This window comes from Mustela nivalis (genome assembly GCF_964662115.1).
Source record: "Mustela nivalis genome assembly, chromosome: 8".
In the NCBI taxonomy this organism is placed as follows: Eukaryota; Metazoa; Chordata; class Mammalia; order Carnivora; family Mustelidae; genus Mustela; species Mustela nivalis.
The window spans coordinates 142,622,486-142,642,164 of NC_139027.1; the positions used below are offsets into that span (position 1 = coordinate 142,622,486).

Below are 19,679 nucleotides of genomic sequence, written 5' to 3' on the forward strand. Positions count from 1 at the left end.
CCGCCCAGCACAGACTGGCCCAGGGTGACAAGGCTGGAGCCCACCTCCAGAGGTCCACGTCGACAGTTGGCTACTCCTGACTGAACTGTCCTTGCGCTGCATGAAGACGGTCCCGATGCGCACAGCCCTGTGACAGGCAGGGTGAGGGTGGAGGACCACCACCATCCCCCAATTCTCCGCAGGCGTCCAAGGTCAAAGTCAAAATGCCCTGTGCCAGGACCACCCGGCCTGGCCCTGCACAGCCCCACTGTAGCCTGATCTGTCCAGCCTGCGGCAGGGAACCCGGCGCCCTCCCCGTCTGCCTGTGCGGGTGCCCCCAGGAGCAGCAGGGAGGTGGAACCTGACAGCCGCCAGCGGAGCGCGGGGCGGGCGGGAGGGATGGGGCGGGGACAAGGCGTGTGCTCCGCCCCACCCGCCGGCCCGCCCTTCGCGGTGGCCGTCGGGGGCGACGCGTCCTAAGAGCGCCAGACGGAAGCGCGGCTGGACTGACACGTGGCCTTGGGCGGTGCTGCCCGTGTGGGTCGGCCGGCGGGAGCCCAACCTGGACGCGCTGAGCCCTGTGCCCGGGGACGGCCGCCCCCGATGCAGCCGCAGCCGCTGCCGCTGGAGGAGGCCCGCGGGGACGGGGCCGAGAACACCCAGTGGTCCAGGTGGGGCCAAGGTGTGGGGTGGGGGGGCGTGGGGGGGTGGGGGGGCGTGGGGGGAGCGTGGTGGCTTGGGGAGGGGCCGAGGCCACCACTCCAAGCCCTGAGGTCGTGCACTACCCAGACCCAATCCAGGATCCTCCTCCCTCCCATCCAGTCCCAGGGCCAGCCAGTGCCCCTTGAGCCCTCTGCAGGCCTCCAGGGTCCTGGGGTTGCACAGGCAGGAGGAATTGCAGGAGGCCTGCCTGGGGGCAGGGGGTGTTACCCTAGAGGGTGGAGAGCCAGCTCACAGGCACAGCTGGGAGTCCTAGGACTGACCCTGCCAGGTAGGACCACACGGATTTCCAGGCCTGAGGGCCAGGGGAGTGGTACAGGGTCACGCGTCAGGGCAGCTGGGGAGCCTGTGGGTGGGGGGTGGGGGAGTCCTGCCTCCACCTGCCAGCTGTGTGCTGTGGTCTCCATGGACGGGGCCCAGGCCGACTGCCCACTCGTTTTCATATTCTGTGTCCACGTCCACTGCCACGTGCAGAAGTCCCCAGGGCAGGAAGACACACAAGGGCCCCTCTGAGGAGACCCCAGACCCCCAGACCACATGCCTCAGCCCTTGCTCTAGTTCTGTGGACCACGGTCCCTCAGGCCAGCCAGCTGGACGCTGGATCCAAAATTGGGCCCTGGGATCCCAAGGCCAGTCCACCTCCAGCTCTGAGTGCCCGGGGAGCCTGCTCCCTGCAGGGCGACGGCTGGTTCCTGCCCCTGCGTCCAGGCACAGGCTTGCAGGAGGCCTCTAAGGGGAAGCCCCCCCAGCCCCCGAGGCTGGGGAAGGATGAGGGCAAAGCTAGCGGGGAAGTTGGAGAGAGGCCGACATCACGAAGTGGCCCACAGAGGCTGGAAGTTTCCTGCAGGACGAGGTGTGGAGAAGGGCCGGCTCTCCCTGCCAAGCACCCCCAGGACAGGGCGCTGCGCTCAGGGGTACGGCCGGGGCCAGGAGTGCCCTGCGGCGTGCCTTGCTCCTGTCTTCCCTCCCCGCTGTCTGGTTATTGAGGGGCTGATCCAGGCTTCACGGCCGTGTGGGCAGAGTGTTGTGGCTGTGGCTACAGCATGTCCTGCAAACTTCCCTCTTGGGTTCGGTTTCCGTGGCTCTGCCTGGCCTTCCCTAACTTCTTCCCTCTGTGGCTCAGGAGGGAGCACCTGCAGCTCCCCCGGCCCCTGGCAGGTGAGGCAGCAGTTCCGGAGGGGTCCGGGGGGTCCTGGATGGACCTGGGCTCTGCTGGGACGAGGTCATCCCCACCCCCACCCCTGAGTGGACAGTTCTGTCAGTCACAGGAAGTGTGGCAGTTTATTGCAGCCGACGTGGCGTGCCCTCCGCCTTGACAACCTTGCATCTGCTCTTGTGGCCCTGGGAAGCCAGACTGCCACTCATCAGCCGCGTCGCTGGGGTGGGGGCAGCCGGGGTGGGGGCAGCCAGTGGCCCTGGACCTGTGTGTGCTCTCCAGGCCTGCAGTGCGGGCACAGTTCCCTTTTCTGAATCAAGGAGCCACGTGGCCACGCATTTGCTCAGCCGTGGATGCTTCTTATGCATAGGGGCCGTTGGCAGAAAGCACAAGGTTCTAGAAGGTTCATAGGAAGCATTCTGCTGAGCTCGGGGCACGGACCTGAGGCCCAGGACGGGGCAGAGTGAGCAGGGTGGAGCTTTCCTGGCTCGTCCTGCCGTAGCCTCTGGGTTCCCAGACAGCCCTCCGCAAGATCAAGGAGTCTGGGCCTGGCGTGCTCACCAGCCCTCAGGCAGCTGTCCTTGTTGGGTCGCCGCCTCTAGCCAGACTTGCTCGTTCTGTGTCCCCACCAGCTGTAGAGGAAGTCACTTCACCCGCCTCACTGGCAGTGCCGGGGGGCCTCCAGGGCCCAGGGAGGAACCCGCAGCACCTGGCCCCACGCAGGCTCACAGCAGACTGGTGGTCTGCACGCTGAGGGGCCTTTCTTGGCATGCTGTGGTCAGGAGGAGGCCAGGGGGCTGCATTGTGTTCTAGGTACGCACCACCCTTCCTGAGTGGGTCAGCCTCAGCTGGCCTTCCGGTGCTTCTTTCTTTCTTTTAAAGATGTTATTATTTATTTGACAGAGAGAGATCACAAGTAGGCAGAGAGGCAGGCGGAGAGACAGGGGGAAGCAGGCTCCCCACCGAGCAGAGAGCCTGATGTGGGGCTCGATCCCAGGACCCTGGGGTCTTGACCTGAGCTGAAGGCAGAGACTTTAACCCACTGAGACCCCAGGCGCCCCCGTTTTCCAGCTGGACTTCCCATGCGAGCTCTTGGGCTCACCGGGAAGAGGCTCCTGATGGCCAGGTGGGCAGGTGACCCTCCATGGCTTTGACCACAGAAGGGAATAAAACTCCTTTGTGTGGGCCCCTGCAGACGGTGGCTGTCAGGGGATGTTGAAAGCTTTGCTCCCACGTCCGGCGGTCCTCCTAGTGCCCTCGGGCAGGCACATGGATGCTGGCAGCGAGCCCGAGAGCAGAGGCACAGGGATACTGTGGGCCCACGTGGGTCACCCGGGATGGGCCATCTGGAGGCCACAGCAATGCCGCGGGGCAGGCACACCCCCAGGGGCTCCCCGGGCGGCAGCCGGCTAGGCACAGGCCAGCAGCTGGCCCGGCTTGAATGGGCCATTTGGACTGTGTTCCTCTGGGCCTCCCTAGTAGGCCAGCAGGGCTGTTTGCTCAGAAGTCCCCGACAGGCCTGCTGCCCTCAGGATGGGCACATGGGGACGGACACCGGGGTGAGTGTTCACAGGGCGGGTTTGGTCTTAAGAATCAGGAAGTGGGGGGGCATGGTGTTGAGGGGTCACTGGCCCATTTCTCCTGTGGTCAGCCTAGAGAAGGAGCGCCCTCCCCCAGCCTAGCCAAAGCAGGGTCTGGTGTCTGGCTTCCGGATCGACAGAACTGGGTGTATTTTTAGCACAGGATCCTATTTCCCACTGGACTCCTATGTGAGTGCAGAGGGCAGCAGAGGGGTGCCCCAGAGTCCCACCCGTGGCACCCCTCGGACGCTGAGACTGAGCTTGAAATCTGGGGTCGCACCTCTTCCCCGTGTACGTGGAGGGGTGGCAGCCCAGCGGTGGGCCCAGGCGGCACCCCCGCCGCTCTGCCTACAGAGTTCTCTACTGCGCTGCGCACCCCTTGGAGATTCCCAAACCAGACCCAGACAGGGCCTGGCCTACAGATACGGGGCTGCTGGGGGACGGAAGGCCGGGTTGTTGGAACCGGACTCATTCACCCCAAACCCCCTCGTGGTCCTGGCGAGCCTCTCATCAGCTGTGTCTGCTGGTGGGACTGTGGCCTCTTCTAGGGCAGCGGCCGTGAAGGGATGGTCCCGCCGCAGGCCTGGCCAGGTAGACGCCTCCTCCTCCTGACTGAGGAAAAGTGCATGGTGGTTTGCAAGGGGGTTGCTCGCCCACGGACTGTGCCGGCCGGAGGACGTGGACATGGTGGCCTTACCTCCCTCCCAGGCAGTTGCAGGGGCTCCTTATTGGGACATCGGGAATGTGCTGGTCACTCTGCTGTTTACTGACCTGTCAAGGGGCAGAAGTCACGGGCATGAGCCCTTCTTCTTTGAGGACACAGGCTCCAAGAGGCCTGTCCACTACCCCAACCAGTGGTGCCCACGGGCTAGCTGTGCGTTCCACGGATGGCAGGCGCAGATTCGCACTCCCTGTTGAGTCCCCAGAATGACTCCCACGGTCAACCGTCCACCCTGCTGGGCGGGGCAACCTTGACGTGCCCCTGGCCAGCTCTTCCCCCGGAGAGGTGGGCCCTGTGCCAGGTTGGGGCCTGCCTGTGGGGTGACAGACACATCTCATTAGGCGCATCGATCTGGTTCCTGGCTTGGGCACCACCTGCCGGCAAGAAGGTGCCCTCAGACGTAGGAGGTCGTTCTTCCTGGGGGAGAGGCCGGCCCCCTGCCCCGGTGCCCTACTGGGGACGTCTGGTGCGGGTGGGACCCCTAAGCTCCCCGCCAGTCTGTTGCCCTCACTGCCTGCCCCCTGGCGCCACGCCCACTGCCTGAGGCATTGCCAGCCACACCCCAGGACCCCCTGCCGCCGCAGCACCCCTGCCCGTCTCCCACCCATGTGAATGGCACCCACGGCTCCTCCCTCTCTCACCGTAGGAAAGTCAGCTTTGTCTCTGAGAACGGTTCTTGATTTCCAGAGTCTCTCTGAAGGGTCCAGGGTCCCCTATGCCCAGGGCACCTCCTGCCACATCTGTCCGTGTCCTGCCTTTGTCCCATCAGCAAATGTCAACACGGCACTAGGAGCCAAAGCCCATCGTTTGTGGAGATCCTGCTGTTTGTTTTGACGCCCTGGGACCCCATTTGGGGTCTCACCGCCTCCCGGCTGGGACAGTTTCTAACTTGCCTGGCGTCAGGGCCAGTCACGGAGCGTGGGCCAGGAGTCTGAAGGATGATCGCTGTGTGGACACCTTCCCTGGCTGGCAGGGCTGCTTCAGCCCTGCCCAGGTTCTCCAAGAGCCGACTGCCCTGAAGGCACCGTGTCCCCTGCCCGAGGTCCTCTGCCGGGCAGACACCGCTTTCCTGGGCACTCTCCGGGGACCCACTGTCCTGCTCCCACCCTGTGGCACCCCCCGGGCGGCTTACTGAGCTGCCGCCCGTCTGACCTGCGTTTCTGCTGGCCGGCTGGTCGTTCCCGGCCCTGTGAGAGGCTCATCGCAGGCTCAGCCACAGACCTGGGGGCAGGGGTGTTTGGAGGAGGCCGTGCTGCTCCTCCAGGCCTGACGCGGCCCCTTCTGTCCCGCAGGCCCGAGTGCCAGACGTGGACGGCGACGCTGCTGCTGGGCACGTGCCTGCTGTACTGCGCCCGCGTCAGCGTGCCCGTGTGCACCGTGTCCATGAGCCAAGACTTCGGCTGGAACAAGAAGGAGGCCGGCCTTGTGCTCAGCAGCTTCTTTTGGGGCTACTGCCTGACGCAGGTGGTGGGCGGCCACCTTGGAGACCGGTGAGCAGCGCTGCTCCCCACGCGGGCTTGGGGCTGCCCTGGGGCCGGGGCTCCTGCAGAAAGAATGTGCACCTGCCTGCCCTCCCCAGCAAGCAACACACGAGCTGGGAGAGCCGGGCTCCACGGGGGAGGCCAGGAGGGTGGTGCGGGCAGGTGCACAGCACCCTGAGGAGCCCCCGGCAGCCCAGTGCGGTGCTTGTCGGGACAGATGGACAGGCTGGACCTGCGCTCCTACCGTCGGCCTCTCCTGCAGAGGACGAGGCTCTGGCCGTGCTTTCTGCGAGTGGGATCTTCTCAGCCTGCCCGGCCGTCTGGCCGCCGCACTCCCGTCACTGTCCCCCGTCCTTCTGCAGGATCGGCGGGGAGAAGGTCATCCTGCTGTCCGCCTGCGCCTGGGGCTTCCTCACCGCCGCCACCCCGCTGCTCGCCCACCTCAGCGGCGCGCACCTGGTCTTCATGACCTTCTCACGCATCCTCACGGGCTTGCTCCAAGGTAGGGCTGCCGCGTAGCGTCCCTCCTGGTCTCAGCCGTGGGAGAGCAAAGCGGGCGCACGTGTTGTCCACACGCGTGTGTGAGTGCACATGCGTGCACATGCCTGTCCTCACGAGTGCTCCCACGTGGGATGGGCCCTAGATCAGAGGAGGCATGTCCACGGCCCTGTGTGGCCGCTGATAGGGTGGCCGGAGCTTCGGGCCTGGCTGCGGGGCCCTGGACAGGGCAGCGGGAGTGCAGACCAGGCTGGCCGACGCCTGCTCTCAGCGACTCTCACCGGCTGGTTTGCCTGCCCTGGAGACACTTCCCAGCCTGGCACATTCTAACGTCAGACGCCCTCCTCTGCTCCAGAGACATGGCGGCAGCCAGCCTGGTGTGCGGTATCTGTCGCCACCATGGCCCATGGCGCAGTGGGGATTTGCTGAGTGTCCGTGTGTTGTGGGTACAGGCTGCCCCCGGGGCTAAGCCCCCCAGGACCGACGCCTCTCCCAGTGTGCTAACCAGCACCAGCAGTCTGGCTTACTGGCCATTGGCCCCTGCGGGAGCTGGCTCTCGGGGTGCCCAGCCAGGTGGCCCTCAGCTCAGGCCGTGTCTCCATCTTCCCCGGAGGCCAGTCTGTGGCCCAGTACAGGGGGCTCGATGGGCAGCCGTTGCTCTGGGCGACTGGCACTTGGCGGGGGCTGGGGGGAGGGGCCCTGACGCGAAGGCGAAGTCCTGTCTCACCCGCTGGCCTCTTAGCTCTTCCTGGTACTTTTAGAGAAAAGCGTGGAAAAGGGAACCACAAAATCAGATTTTGAAAATCAAAATAAAAATCAGATTGAAATCATTGTAGACTCACAGGAAGTTGTAAGGAAACTTCAGCTGCTCCCTTCCTAACCCCCCGACGGTGATGGCCCTGGGGTGTGCAGGCAGGGTCACACGGGGTGCTGCGGCTGCACAGGGCTGGGGGTGCACCTTGGACGGGAGTGGGCACAAGTATGCACGTGAGTGTGGACGCCAGTGTGGGCGTGTGTGGGCATGAGTGGGTGTCCATGCCAGGACACAGGCTGGTGCGGCCTGGGGCCAGCGTCAGGGTGATGGCAACAGGAGCCCCAGCTGGGACCCAACGTCGCTTCCACGGCCCACGCTGCGAGTGTGCGGCTGGCCCGACTGTGGGTGCGGCTGTTTCCCATGCGGGATGCGGGGAGGCTCGCTGAGTCCTGCTGGTCCTTGGGGGTGAGGTCAGCAAGAAGGACACCCCAAACTCGACTCGTCCCAGCCTGTCTCCCACCCTGGCTGGCCCCGCTCGCAGGACCCGGGTGACTCTTGGGCTCACAGCTCTCCGCTCGTTTCAGGCGTGTACTTTCCGGCGCTGACCAGCCTGCTGTCCCAGAAGGTGCGAGAGAGCGAGCGAGCGTTCACTTACAGCACCGTGGGGGCTGGCTCCCAGTTTGGGTGAGTCCTGACCCAGGGAGCCCGGGCGACCCAGGGTGTGCCTGTGGGGTCCGGGCAGGGACAGGCCACGTGGGCACATATGCAGCTCAGGGTGACGTGGGAGGCTGGTTCTGGGCTGCAGGAGACTGGCCGTCCTTGTGCTTCTCGGTGCCAGGCGCCTGGGCCAGTGGCGTGGCTTTGAGGCCCGTGGGCCGGGGCAGTGGCCAGTCCACTGAGGCTCCTTCCATCTGTGCTGGGGGGGGGTGGCGAGAGAGGGTGCAGTCCGCTGGGGGCACAGGGTGTGGTCCTGATGTCATGCCCGTGCTCCCGCATGTAGGCCTCACTCAGGGAGAAGGGCCACATCATGGTGCTGACGGGGCCTCGCTGCCCCAGGGCTCAGGCCCCCGGTGCCGTTGCCCCCAGGATGGAGACAGGAAATCAGAGGGCCAGGGGATGCTGCGGGTGGGCCAGGAGCCACCCAAATAAAACCCAGGGCACCTGTGCCGTGGGAATTCTGGATAAACTGCCTGGGGCAAACGTACCACGCAGGATGTGCCGTTTTCCTGAAACCCCGCCTCAGCGGGGGCCTGGGCCTGTGTCCCGGGCTGGGAGGCACCCGGAGAGACTCTGCCCACGGTGGGGCTGAGGGGAAGGCACCCCCGTGCCTGCCGGCCCCGCTCGCCCTCCGTCCCTCGTTAGCTGTCCTGGCTGCGGCTCTGCGGACGCCTGGCATGCGGGAGGGCCGGCCCCACGGGGGTGCCTGGAACCCCGGAGCCGCCAGCGTCCGGCTGTTGTGCTCGGCTGTGCTGCTTCTGGGTTTAGAAATTGCAGGATGTCAGCCTGTGTGCCTGTGAGATGGACAATGGGGGGTTTCCTCTGAGTTCCCGAAACCGTCCCTTCTTCTCTGCCGCCTTTTTAGTTTAGAAGTCACACCTCCATAGGGGACCTGCTTGAAGGGCGGGAAGCAAGGAATTAAAGCAGTGCCGGGACCCCGGGTCCAAGGCATCCAGAAGTCTCCCCAAATTCTCCAAACCCCTCACAAAACATGATCAGATGGGACCCCCTGAGCCTGCTTCCCTGGTGGCAAGGTCCCACAGGGCGGGGGGGCGGGGGTTTCTCAGAGGCATCACCTGGCTGAGGGAAGCCTGAGGTCACAGCCACACCACTGTCTGTCCTCCAGGATGCTGGTGACAGGGGCCGTGGGCTCCCTCCTCCTGGACCGGTATGGCTGGCCAAGTGTCTTCTACTTCTCGGGTGGCCTCACGCTGCTGTGGGTGTGTTACGTGTACAGGTGCCTACTGAATGGAAAAGGTACCGTGGCCAGGTGGGCGAGCGCCAGCAAACACAGCTGCCCAGGGAGGGGCCCTCCCGGGGCCGCTCACCGTCCGCTGACGCAGGACTCTGAGCTGTGGCTTTGCCCCACCTGGAGCTTGAGGAAAGTGCCCACTCTCAGGCCCATGCAGGCGCGCAGGGACAGCTGCCCCCCAGGCACGGGCAGCTGGGGGGCAGCTGGGCTGAGGGTGGCAGGAAGCAGGGCTTGGGAGATCGGCGGGCAGGGGAAGGACTGAGGGTCCACACAAGTGTGAGGACAACCCAGCATGCGTGCAGGGACGACGGTGTGGTGGGGTCACACACAGGCCGGGCCCGCGGGAGCTGCCCCCTCCAGCAGGAGCCGGTCGGCAGCAAGCGGCGCTGTGCCCTGACGGTGAGGATCTTTCATGTGCAAATGCCCTGCTCCCCTCAGACCTCATCCTGGCCTTGGGCATCTTGGCGCAAGGCCTGCCGATGTCCAGGCACACCAAAGTTCCCTGGAGACAGCTTTTCCGGAAGCCTTCAGTCTGGTGAGCCTCAGGACCACAGCGTATGTGGGGGTGTGGCGGGATAGGGTCGAGCATGGTGGGTCTTGGGTGTTCCCTGGTGTGGGTCCAGCCCTGGCTCCTGACCTCCACACCCGGGCCCTGTGTGGCGCGTGGGGGGCCATGCTCACAAGAGCCCCCCTTGGGCAGGGCTGGGGTCCAGACGGACGCTGAGCCCGGCGCCTGTCCACAGGGCAGCCATCTCCTCCCAGCTGTCGTCGGCCTGTTCCTTCTTCGTCCTCCTGTCCTGGCTCCCCACCTTCTTTCAGGAGACGTTCCCCAGCTCCAAGGTGGGCGAGCCGTGCCGGCGTTCTCAGGGACAGGGAGCGCCGCAGACGGGTGCTGGGACTCGGTGTCGGCTCCGGCATGCGGGCTCACGGCCCTGGGATGTCCACCCCCAGGCTTATGGTCGGCCCCTGGGCCTGGCGGGGTGGCCTCCTGCCGCCACAGCCCTTGCTCCCGGGATGGACCCCGAACGCTGCCCCTACAGCTTGGCAGCCATTCTGTGGATGGTCGTTTCTGAGGGTGGGCCAGCGGGGGTCGGGACGTGGGCAGGGCTGTCCCCTGCCGGGCAGCCTGGTATACACCAGCCCAGCTGTCCAGCCACCCTCCTCATCTGGTGACCAGGACCCCCCAAGGTGGGCCCGCACCTGCAGCTCAGCCGGCTCACGGTGTGGGGAGCCATAGGGGAGGCTCGACCTGCAGGGAGACAGTGCTGGTGGGCCTAAAGCTTGGCCAGTGCGGGGACCATCAGGGCCAAAGAGGCCCCCACGCCCGGGAGCCCAGTCTCTGTGGGGGAGAAACTTCCTGGGCATCCGTGGCCTTGGGCAGCCACCCAGCCCATGCAACTCTCCCCTCTGAGGCCTCCCTCCTTCCTGCAGGGCTGGGTCTTCAACGTGGTGCCTTGGCTGGTGGCGATTCCCGCCAGTCTGTTCAGCGGGTTTCTGTCTGATCATCTTATCAATCAGGGTGAGCCATGGGGGAGGGGCCCCTGGGAACCAGCCCGGGCTTTGCCACACTTGGGGGGCAGGAGGCACCCCTCCTGGGGAGTTCTAGAGGGAAGGGAAGGGGCCTTGCCCCTGAGGACCTCCTGTCAGCATGAGACTCCAGCCTCAGTTTCCCTGGGGGAGTGGGGCGCCATGAGAGGACCTGAGTCCTGTGGCCGTGGCGTTTCTCCCCAGGGGCTGGGTGTGGCCCCGAGCTTCTTCAGAGGAGGAGAGGTCATCTGATGGGGTCAGAGGTCATAGGTCGGGTGGGCTGTGTGTGTGTGTGTGTGTGTGTGTGTGTGTGTGAGCCCGGAGCCCCAGTGAGCACCCCCTGAGGGTGAAGAGCTCAGACACGCTTGGACGTTAGTCCTCCCTGGTCGCTGAAGTGCGGTCGGCGCACGGTGGGAGGAGGAGGCGCTGTGCAGAGCCGTGCAGAAAGCGCGCCTTTCCTCCGTGCGTCTGCTGCACCGCGACCTGGAGGGTCCTCGGGGGCACGCCCAGGGCAGGGCTCGCACACGGACACACATACGCGGACGCACTGACACGCGGGCTCATGCACTCACACCGCACCTGTGGTCACACGCGGCCAACACACGCGCTCACACACGGCACCTGCACGTGCAGACACACACTCATGCACACGTGCACGCACGGTGCACACGGGACACCGGGAGCAGGTACGTGCTCACGTGTGTACGCACGCCTCCTGCACAACAAGGGACACCCTACCTCGGGCCCAGGGCCTGTCCCTCCCCGCCCTGCCCCCTCTCTGCAGCCGCGCCGGCTGGGACCCAGCAGGGGCCGTCAGGGGCTCAGCACAAATGGGCCGACGGGACCGTCTCCCCGTCTCCCCCGCTCAGGTTACAGGACCATCACCGTGCGGAAGTTCATGCAGGTAGAGAGGGGGCGGGATGAGCCTCTTTGGACACCCGTTTGTTCCTGGGACCCGAGGGGTTTGACCTCCAGTGGCCCAACCCAGAAGGCATTTGGAGGGTGCCCTCGGTCAGTGCTGGGGGCTGGCTTGGCTGCCTTGAGCGCTTCTCCCAGCTGCGTTGGTGGGTTCTCTGTGCCGCCGAGCCTGGCACGCGGGCCGGGCTGCTTCCCTCTCAGTCTGACCAGCGGGACTGGCTTATCACGGAGCCTCGCGTCACACCTCCCCAGGAGCGGGGGGCTTTCCAGTGTCTGCCACGGCCTGTGCCCTGCCACCCCCCTTCTCCCGCAGGTGATGGGCCTCGGGCTGTCCAGCGTGTTTGCCCTGTGTTTGGGTCACACCTCCAGCTTCTGTACCTCTGTGGTCTTTGCATCTGCGTCCATTGGCCTGCAGACCTTTAACCACAGGTAAGTGCCGGGCACCCCCCACCAGAGCTGTCCCAGGCTGACCACGGGCACCTGGCAGCATCCCGGGCCGCCGGCATCCGGGTGTGTAGGAGAAGACACGTGGCTCAGGCTCACCCGAGAGCGAACCACGGGGCCACGTTTCTCCGCATATCACGCTTGCGGGGACCCGGGAGATTGGGAAAAACTAGATTTGCAGATGGGGAGGGGCTGGGGAGGAGTGCCCTCTGGCCCCTTTCCTCTGGTTCAGCGGCCCTCCTGAGGTGCTCAGCAGGCCCAGCATTTGACCAGGAAGATGTCACTGGAAATTGTTTCAGCAATCAGCCGCTTAATGGTTTTCAAATTAGTAGATAGCAAGTGACTGTGCATTGGAACAAGCTTGTCTTCCCATTGTTCGTTTCACCCTGGGAGTGGACTCCTGCACTGTGGCGCGATGGGAATGGGACAGCAGGGTGGGCAGGATGGCCTGCGTGGGGCTGTGGCCCTGGGGCCACCTGGGGTGGTCTCGAATCCCGGTGCCCCAGCGTGGCAGGCCGCCCCTGGCTGGGCTCAGGTCTGAAGACCCACTTGGCAGTTTCTAGGCTCCAGGCGCTCAGAGGACAGCCCTGGGCGTAGGGGAGTGACAGGCGTAGGGGAGTGGCGGGCGTAGGGGAGTGGCGGGCGTAGGGGAGTGGCGGCTGGCTGTCCCGTGGCCACTGCTTTCCTCTCTCCCGTAGTGGCATTTCAGTCAACATCCAGGACCTGGCGCCGTCCTGTGCCGGCTTTCTGTTTGGTGAGAACCCCTGGCCCATGTTTGAATAGGAAGTGACTGTTCCCCCACAGGCATCCCTCACCCAACCTCACCCCTCCCTGGGCCCCTAGGGACCGTCCCAGGGTAGGGGGGCCTTCTGAGACCTCCTCTGTCCTGTTCACAGGTGTGGCCAACACAGCTGGAGCCTTGGCAGGTGAGAGGCAGGTGTGGTGCCTCCTGGTGGCCCCAGCCCCGTGTCTCCCCACCCCTCGGGTGCCCAGCCCTACAGGGTGGCCACGGTGCCCTTGAGGGTCACACAGTGCCACACCAGTGGAGAGGGGAGGGCGCAGCCCCCGGAGCCGGCAGGGCGAGAACTCAGCCACTTTTCACAGTGTTCGCTTTTCTGATGGCGTACCCCAGCCCCCACGAGAGGAGTCAAATCCTTGAGGCCCAGGGTTCGCAGGGTTGAGTGTCTGGATGACAATGTCGGGGCTTGTTCTCCATGGGGGCTGGAGTGGGACCTGTTGAGGTGGGCAGTACCCTGGGCAGCCCATGAGGTCTCTGGCCCTCTGAGACCCTCGGAGGCCGGCCTTCCCTCGGCCTGGTGGTGTGGACCCCTGAGTCCAGGTTCTGTCCCTCAGGCCGCCCCTGGCCTCTCCTCCTGGAGCCCCGGCACCAGATGTGCTCCTTGGCCCTGCCCTCGGGACCGCCTTGGAGCGCTCAGCCTTTCTGCCCCCATCCGCTGCAGGTGTCGTGGGCGTGTGCCTGGGGGGCTATCTCCTCGAGACCACAGGCTCCTGGGCGTCCATGTTCAACCTGGTGGCCGCCGTCGGCAGCCTGGGGCTGTGCACGTTCCTGCTGTTTGGAGAAGCCCAGCGAGTGGACCTGAGTCCTGCCCACGAGGACCTCTAGCTGCCCCTGCCCTACGGTTCCTTCAGTGCCATCTCCCTTGGGTGACAGGCTCTGTTTGCTAGCCTCCGGCTCCGGACGGAGCAAGCAGAGGGAGGGTGAGCCGGAGCCAAGCTGGGCAGCCCTGGGGGGAACGTGGGTTTCTCCAGCGAGGTGATCACACCCTCCCCCAGGGCTCGTGGACTGTCAGCAGGGAGAGGAATTAGTATTTTTAGTAGTGGCTGTGTCGTCACACACGCGGTCTGTTCCATGTAGATCCACGTGCCCCCGAGGTCATGACGGTGGGAGGGTTGCCCATCACTGCAGGGGCTGGGGCACCGCTGGCCTAGACACCCCCCACCCCCGGCATGTGAGGCCAGATCATTTTTCGTGGGGGGAGGGGGACTGTCCCGTGCATTGCGATTGCATACCTGGCCCCACTACAAGGGGACCCCACCCCCACTCACGACAACCAGCATTGGCTCCTGGCATCACCACGTGTCCCCAGGGGAACCAGCCATGGGTGGGAACCACAGTTCTCATGAAGGCCATTAGTGGCTGTGGCATCAGTGCTTCTCCAGGAAGCCAGACTGAGACCCCGATTCTGTGGGCGGGCCGTGGACTAGATGCCCATCTCTGGGGACCCGCCCCGCCTCCCCGTGGGTCCTTGGCGCTGGCGAAGTGCTCTGCCTCCCTGGCAGCCCCTGACGTCAGCCTAAGGGGACTGTGGGTCCCTCTCCCGCCCCGGGCGCTCCCTGAGACCAGGGAGCTTCCCGCCTGGTCCTTCTCTCCTAACAGAGGAACTGGTCGCCTGGGGGATTAGTAACAGGTCCTGCAAGATGTATGCGTAGAAATCAGAAACTGAGAACGTGGAAGAATCACCCCAGATTTATTTAAATGATGGCTATTAAACTGGAAGAGGAAGACTGTTACTTTATTACTCTTACTTTTTTTTTTTTTTTTTTAAAGAATAACCACTAGGAGGAGAGCTTTGTTGGGCTCGCAGCCCAGGAAGCCTGCAGAGGTTGCAGGCAGGTGCAGGAGAATGAGCAGGGAGAGGGGAGGGGCTGCTAGTGTCCTGCTGCCTGCCGCAGGCGCCCCCAGAATCCGGCCGCAGGGCCGGGGAGCACTCCACAGGATGGCCGGCATCTTTCCCTGTTTTTCCCTCTGCTGGATCAGAAAGAAAGATTCTTGGTTCCCAGACTGTACTCTGGCCTCCGTGGCTTTGACCAGGGCTGCACTAGGAATATTACTTTTCCACAAAAGCCTTCGTGGTCCTTGGTTGGAGGTTTTACTGAGCCACCCTGGCGGGCGATGGCGGAGCCCAGCCTCAGAGACTCCCCGTGGCCAGAGTCCCGCACCCGGCATGGGCGGGTCCTCGGATGCTGTAGCTAGGCTCTCCTTGTTCCCGGGCGCGTAACGAGTAGGGTCCTAGCACAGCCGTCCCCACCAGCGGTTTCCGGAATCTTCCACCTTCCCCACCTGAAACTCTGTCCCCGTTAAACAACATGCCCTTGCCCTGCTCACAGCCACTTGTGCCTACTGTCCACGTTCTGTCCCGGTGGATGTGGAGGCTCTGGGTCCCTCACAGCATGGGACTTGAGCAGTAAGTGTCCTTCAGTGACTGGCCTGTTCCACGGAGCGTGACGGCCTCCAGGTGTGTCCACCCGGAAGCGGGCGCCAGAGTGCCCCTCCCTTTTCAGGCTGAGCCATACTCCACTGGGTGGACAGGCCACATTTTGTGCCTCCGTGGACGGACACGGGTTGTTTCCACCTCTTGGCTGCTGCGAACATGGGCGTCTCTAACCTGTAGCGAGCCGTAAGCTCTGTGAGGGCACAAGCGAGGCGGTGGTCCTTTCCGCCCTTCCTCGGTCTTGCAGGGTCTAGGACTTTGAGCGAATGTGGGACTCAGGAGGCGAAGGTGGGTCTTATCAGAAGGGGAGCCGGAGACTCACGGTGTCCGCCAAGGCCCCGGCCTCTGGAATGCCACAGGGGTCCCCTCGGGTCACTTCCTCAACATCAGAGGAGGGGGGTTGGTATGTGGGGTTTGGGGGACACAGGCCTGGTGCCCGGCAGAGGGGCCCAGCTCCTCCCAGCACTGCCGTCCGTGGTCTGGAGCATCCTGGAGCCGGGTGCGCTCTCCATACCCCGCCCCAGGTCAGTGGTGGACCTCGGTCAGGCCTCCCCAGAGTCTGGGGGACATGGCTGCCGGCGGAGAGGGTGCTGGTGGCAAAGGGGTGCTGGAGGGTGGTGGGCAGCAGCCCTGGGCGGAGTGCTAGATGCCACACGCAGGTTGGGACACATTCCTGCTCTGGTCACTGCTCCGGCAGGTCCCACCGGCTGATGGGGACGGGTCCGGTGGTGACATGGGCGAGGGGCCAAGAGCACAGAGCTTTGGCCACCTCCTTCAGCACACACTGAACCGAGCCTCCCAAACACTGCTGAGCCCAGAGGAGGGGCTCCAACCCCCTGGGTTCTGGAACGGGGCGTGCACCTGCGCTTGCGGCACCTGGGTTCGCCTTGGGAGGCCCAGGCTGCTGCCGCCCACAGCTGGCCAACAGAGGGCGCCGTCGGACAAGGCTGTGTCCCGCGGCTGGTCCAGAGCCAGACCCTGGTCTGTCGTCCTTTTGGTGCCACGTGAGGACCACCTCCCCATCTCCACCCCCGTCCACCCCCGGCTCTGGGTCCGGCTGCTCAGCGCCCACGACAGGCGGAGTTCCCAGCGCTGGGCTGCACTGCGGGGACTGTTGAGAGGACGATGCGGTGCAGGGGTCGTGTGGCCACCGCAGCAGGGGCGGGGGGTGGCGGCTGGGAAGGCTCTGGAACAGGGCATTTAACTGGCCAGGGAGTGGAGCTCCAGGGCGCGTCCCCCTCCCCCTCCCCCTTCCCCAGGGCTGGGGACCCTGCGTCCTCAGGGGCGGGGCACAGGCCTCCTCGAATGGGGCTGTCTTCCCACCTGAGCAAGCAGGCAGTGGGACTGTGGGAGTTCAGGCTCGGGGAACAGTGGCCTCCACGGGAGATCCCTCCAGTGCTGGTCCCGGCTGCCTCCCCGGGGGAGAGGGAGGCATCACCCTCCACCCATGTACAGGACCGTCCTCTCCTGGTCACCACAAAGGACACTTTTCCCTCACTTCTCACTTTTTTCTTTCTTTTTTATGGAGAGAGAGTGCGAGCTGGGGGGGGGGGGGGCAGAGGGAGAGGGAGAACCCCAAGCAGGGTTCTGCTCAGAGCAGAGCCGGGAGGACGATTGGATCTCTGGACCCTGAGGCCACCCGCTGAGCCACAATCAGGAGTTCGATGCTCAAAGGACAGCCCGGCGCCCCTCCCTCGTGTCTTTAATGGGCACTTAAGCTCGTCAGTAACATGGGACCGTCCCCACCGCTCTCGTGGTCCTCCCTGGCCCTGTTTCTGGCTTGTCCTTCCTCAGTAGGACTACAGTGCCCTGGGGGTCCCCACTTGCCCCCTCGGGAGTTTCTGGACCTGCTCCCTCCCGGGGGGGTCCTCCCTCAGAACCAGGGAGACTTGTGGAGGCCTCCCTAGGCTGTGCTCTGTCCCGACCATCTGCAGTGGGTCATTCCATCACCCTCTTCCGGTGTCCGAGGAAGGAGAGAGATGAGCGACACGTTGGGCGGCACTTTCACGGGGATTTATTTTATTATGTTTAATTGAAAAGCATTGAGGTGGCGGCATGAATATTCAGCAGGGCGGCTGCGGGGCGCGGGGGCTGATCCTGGGACGTGCCCCAGCACGGGACCTGTCACAGAGGGAGTGAGGTGGGGAAGCTATTAATTGAAATAGCTTCATTAATTAGTAATTAACAGCAGGGAGATGACTGTGTCACACGTCCTATTTCAGTGGATGCCCTTCATGTGTTATGGGGCCTTTAATTAAAGGACGTGCATTTTAATTAAAGGCAAGCATGGCCCTTTGGCCTTTGGAATACAAAAGACACTCCCAAGCTTCAAAGAAGCCACCGGGGAGGCTGGTCCAGGTGGCGGGGAGTCGTGTCCTCCAGGTTGGACCCCATCGCCCTGTAGGCCCTCCCTGGGCAGTGGCCCCAGGCGGATCGCCCTTCGAATCTGCTTAGCGCCCTTCCTGAGCCCACGGGGGTGGCCTTTGGGGCTGTGAGTAGGGGCTGGGTGGTGGCCGGAGACGCCCTGGGCCAGTGCTGAGCCCGCACCGTGCACTTGCCCCAGGCTCCACATCTCTGCCTGTTCTGAGTGACCAGAACTTACCCTCAGCTGTGCCTAGAACCGGTGGGGGTGGGCCAGGGTGGGGGACGCTCAGCCTGCCCCTAACGTCCTGGACCAGGTGGGGTGTTGCCTCACACTGGCCGGGGCCCGGCAGGCAGATCGTGAGCTGCCAGCAAACAGTCGCCTGCAGAGACCTCGGGTCCCCTCCTGACAACAAAGATGTAACTGGGCAGCTTGGGACCCACACCCCTGTCCTGCTCTCTCTGTCTCTGCCTCTGTCCCCCAGAGTGTCCTGTCCCCTGACCACCTCCTGAGTGACATTTGCCGAGGTGACAGACACAGCTGGGTCTGAGCCTGGGGGGTGGGGCAGAGGGTAGACTGCAGGCCCCGCACGCCCTCCCAGCCTTCAGACTGGGCGCCTGGGGTCGCTCGGATGGACCTGCCCTTTGCCCTGCCTATGTTGTTCACCTTGAGATCTTGGCCCGGCCTCTGTCTCTGCCTAGATCACCCCCGCCCCCCCATCCAGCGGACAGGGGCTCGCACACACACACGTACACGCGCACACCTGTACACGCAGACACACACACCCAGCATTGGTGGAGGTTCCCACTAGACAAGGGCTCGGAGGGCAGAACCCATGAACGGTGCTTCTTCGTGCCCCCTGCCTGGGGTCTGTCCCGGGGGTTCCTTGGTGGAGGGCTCCATGGAAACGGGACACGGGCCTGGCCCAGGAGCAGAGCGCTCTGCCCCCCCGTCTCTCTGGCCAGGCGGAAATACTCAGCATCAAGAGGAACTGAGTCACCTGGGGCGGAAATCCTGGGGCTGCCCGCCTTCCCACCATCAGGCAGCTTTGCGCCCACCTCACGGGGAAGTGGGCACAGGGCAGGGACACCCATCTGCCCCGAGAAGCCCGTCTGCTATTTCAAGAGCAGACCCCAAATTCCTTCCCTTGAGCACCTTGAATCTAGGTGCTCTCTAAGACCGGAAGGTGATTTCCGGATCGGGGCAGGAAAGGCTCCCCAGGGACACTGGGTCACTGGAGCCCCCGCCCCGCCCCGCCGTGAGAAGTTCAGTCCGGCCTCCAGGGCGACACAGGGGAGGCCTTCTGGCTAACTGCCCGAGGAACTGCCGCAAAACGACCAGCAGAGCCCCCGCGCGTGCCTGACCATGGAGGCCACCAGGAGAATACAAGAGTGGACGAAAGGAGCTTGGGTTTGGGGCGGTTCCTTAGGGTTCCCTTGGGAGGGAGGAGAGCGTGAGCCTGTCCCGGTGGGCACTGGAGTGTCCAGATGCGTTTGAGCTGGGCCTGGGACGGGCATGAGTGAGAAGGGGGCTCGTTCTCTCAGGGGGACTGCAGGAGGGCCTCTCAGCGGGGCACCCCACTCTGGTCAGCGGCCACGTTCGGAGGGTCCCAGCCACTCTTCACTCAAGATGTCTGCTCAGAGAGAATCTGACCGATGCCCACTCCCCGCCCCTCGCAGAAGCAACGCCTGCCTTTGCGCAGGTGGGCAGAAGACCCAGGAACCTCTTTAGGAAAGGGCTAAGAAAGCGTCTGTGCCAAGGACAGACCAACGGAGACACCACTAAAAATGCCAGCGACGTGCGGCATGAAATACGGCCTGTCCGATGAAATGACTGAACGCATTAGCATTCATTGCCTCCCGCACCCCCGTGAGTGGTTTGCATCTCCCTCTTCCTTTGGCTCGGAGGGCCTTCAGCCGGCACTCACGCTATGTCCTCCTGCGCCCCGTGGAAAGGAGGCCTGGGGGACAGGCCCCCCACATTCGAGCCGGTGGAAACCGCTGCTGCCTGCGTGGCCCTGCCCCTCCCCTCCACCCGCCAATACCTCCTGCCTGCATGCAAGCTCTCCCTTCCCAGGACCAGGCACCTCCACAGGGACCAGCCCAGGGCCGCCGGACGATCTGATGGCGGGGGACAAAGTGCAGCAGACCGGGGCTTCTCCCACGGCTCTGGAGGCTGGAGTTCCGAGGACAAGGTGTCAGCGCTGGGCTGCTCCCGAGGCTCCGTCCTCCCTCTGTGTCTGGGTCCTGATCTCTTCTTCCGCGCACAGACTGGAGAAGGGCGTGCCCTAATTCCTTGTTTCGACTGAAACACCTCCATGAAGACCCTGTTTCCCAG

General features: G+C 64.4%; 1 protein-coding gene across 11 annotated transcripts; it reads left to right on the plus strand.

Annotated features, from left to right (window-relative positions):
* The first annotated feature begins 400 nt into the window (after window positions 1-400).
* Window positions 401-14,279, plus strand: SLC17A9 (solute carrier family 17 member 9). 11 transcript variants are annotated; one of them, XM_082746425.1, is made up of 15 exons: window positions 430-650; window positions 769-827; window positions 900-970; window positions 5,449-5,646; window positions 6,000-6,139; window positions 7,474-7,573; window positions 8,733-8,863; window positions 9,297-9,393; window positions 9,602-9,698; window positions 10,290-10,377; window positions 11,255-11,289; window positions 11,617-11,732; window positions 12,446-12,501; window positions 12,644-12,673; window positions 13,208-14,279. In XM_082746425.1, the coding sequence occupies exons 4-15, from the start codon at window positions 5,540-5,542 to the stop codon at window positions 13,369-13,371; spliced, it is 1,161 nt and encodes a 386-aa protein (XP_082602551.1). In that variant the 5' UTR covers window positions 430-650; window positions 769-827; window positions 900-970; window positions 5,449-5,539; the 3' UTR covers window positions 13,372-14,279. The 11 variants fall into 11 exon arrangements, 10 of the variants coding, with proteins under 10 accessions (XP_082602546.1, XP_082602544.1, XP_082602542.1 ...); XM_082746417.1 differs by lacking the exon at window positions 769-827 and having other exon boundaries at window positions 423-661; window positions 881-970; XR_014315823.1 differs by lacking the exons at window positions 769-827; window positions 900-970 and having other exon boundaries at window positions 401-650; window positions 11,170-11,289.
* Window positions 14,280-19,679: the final 5,400 nt, after the last annotated feature.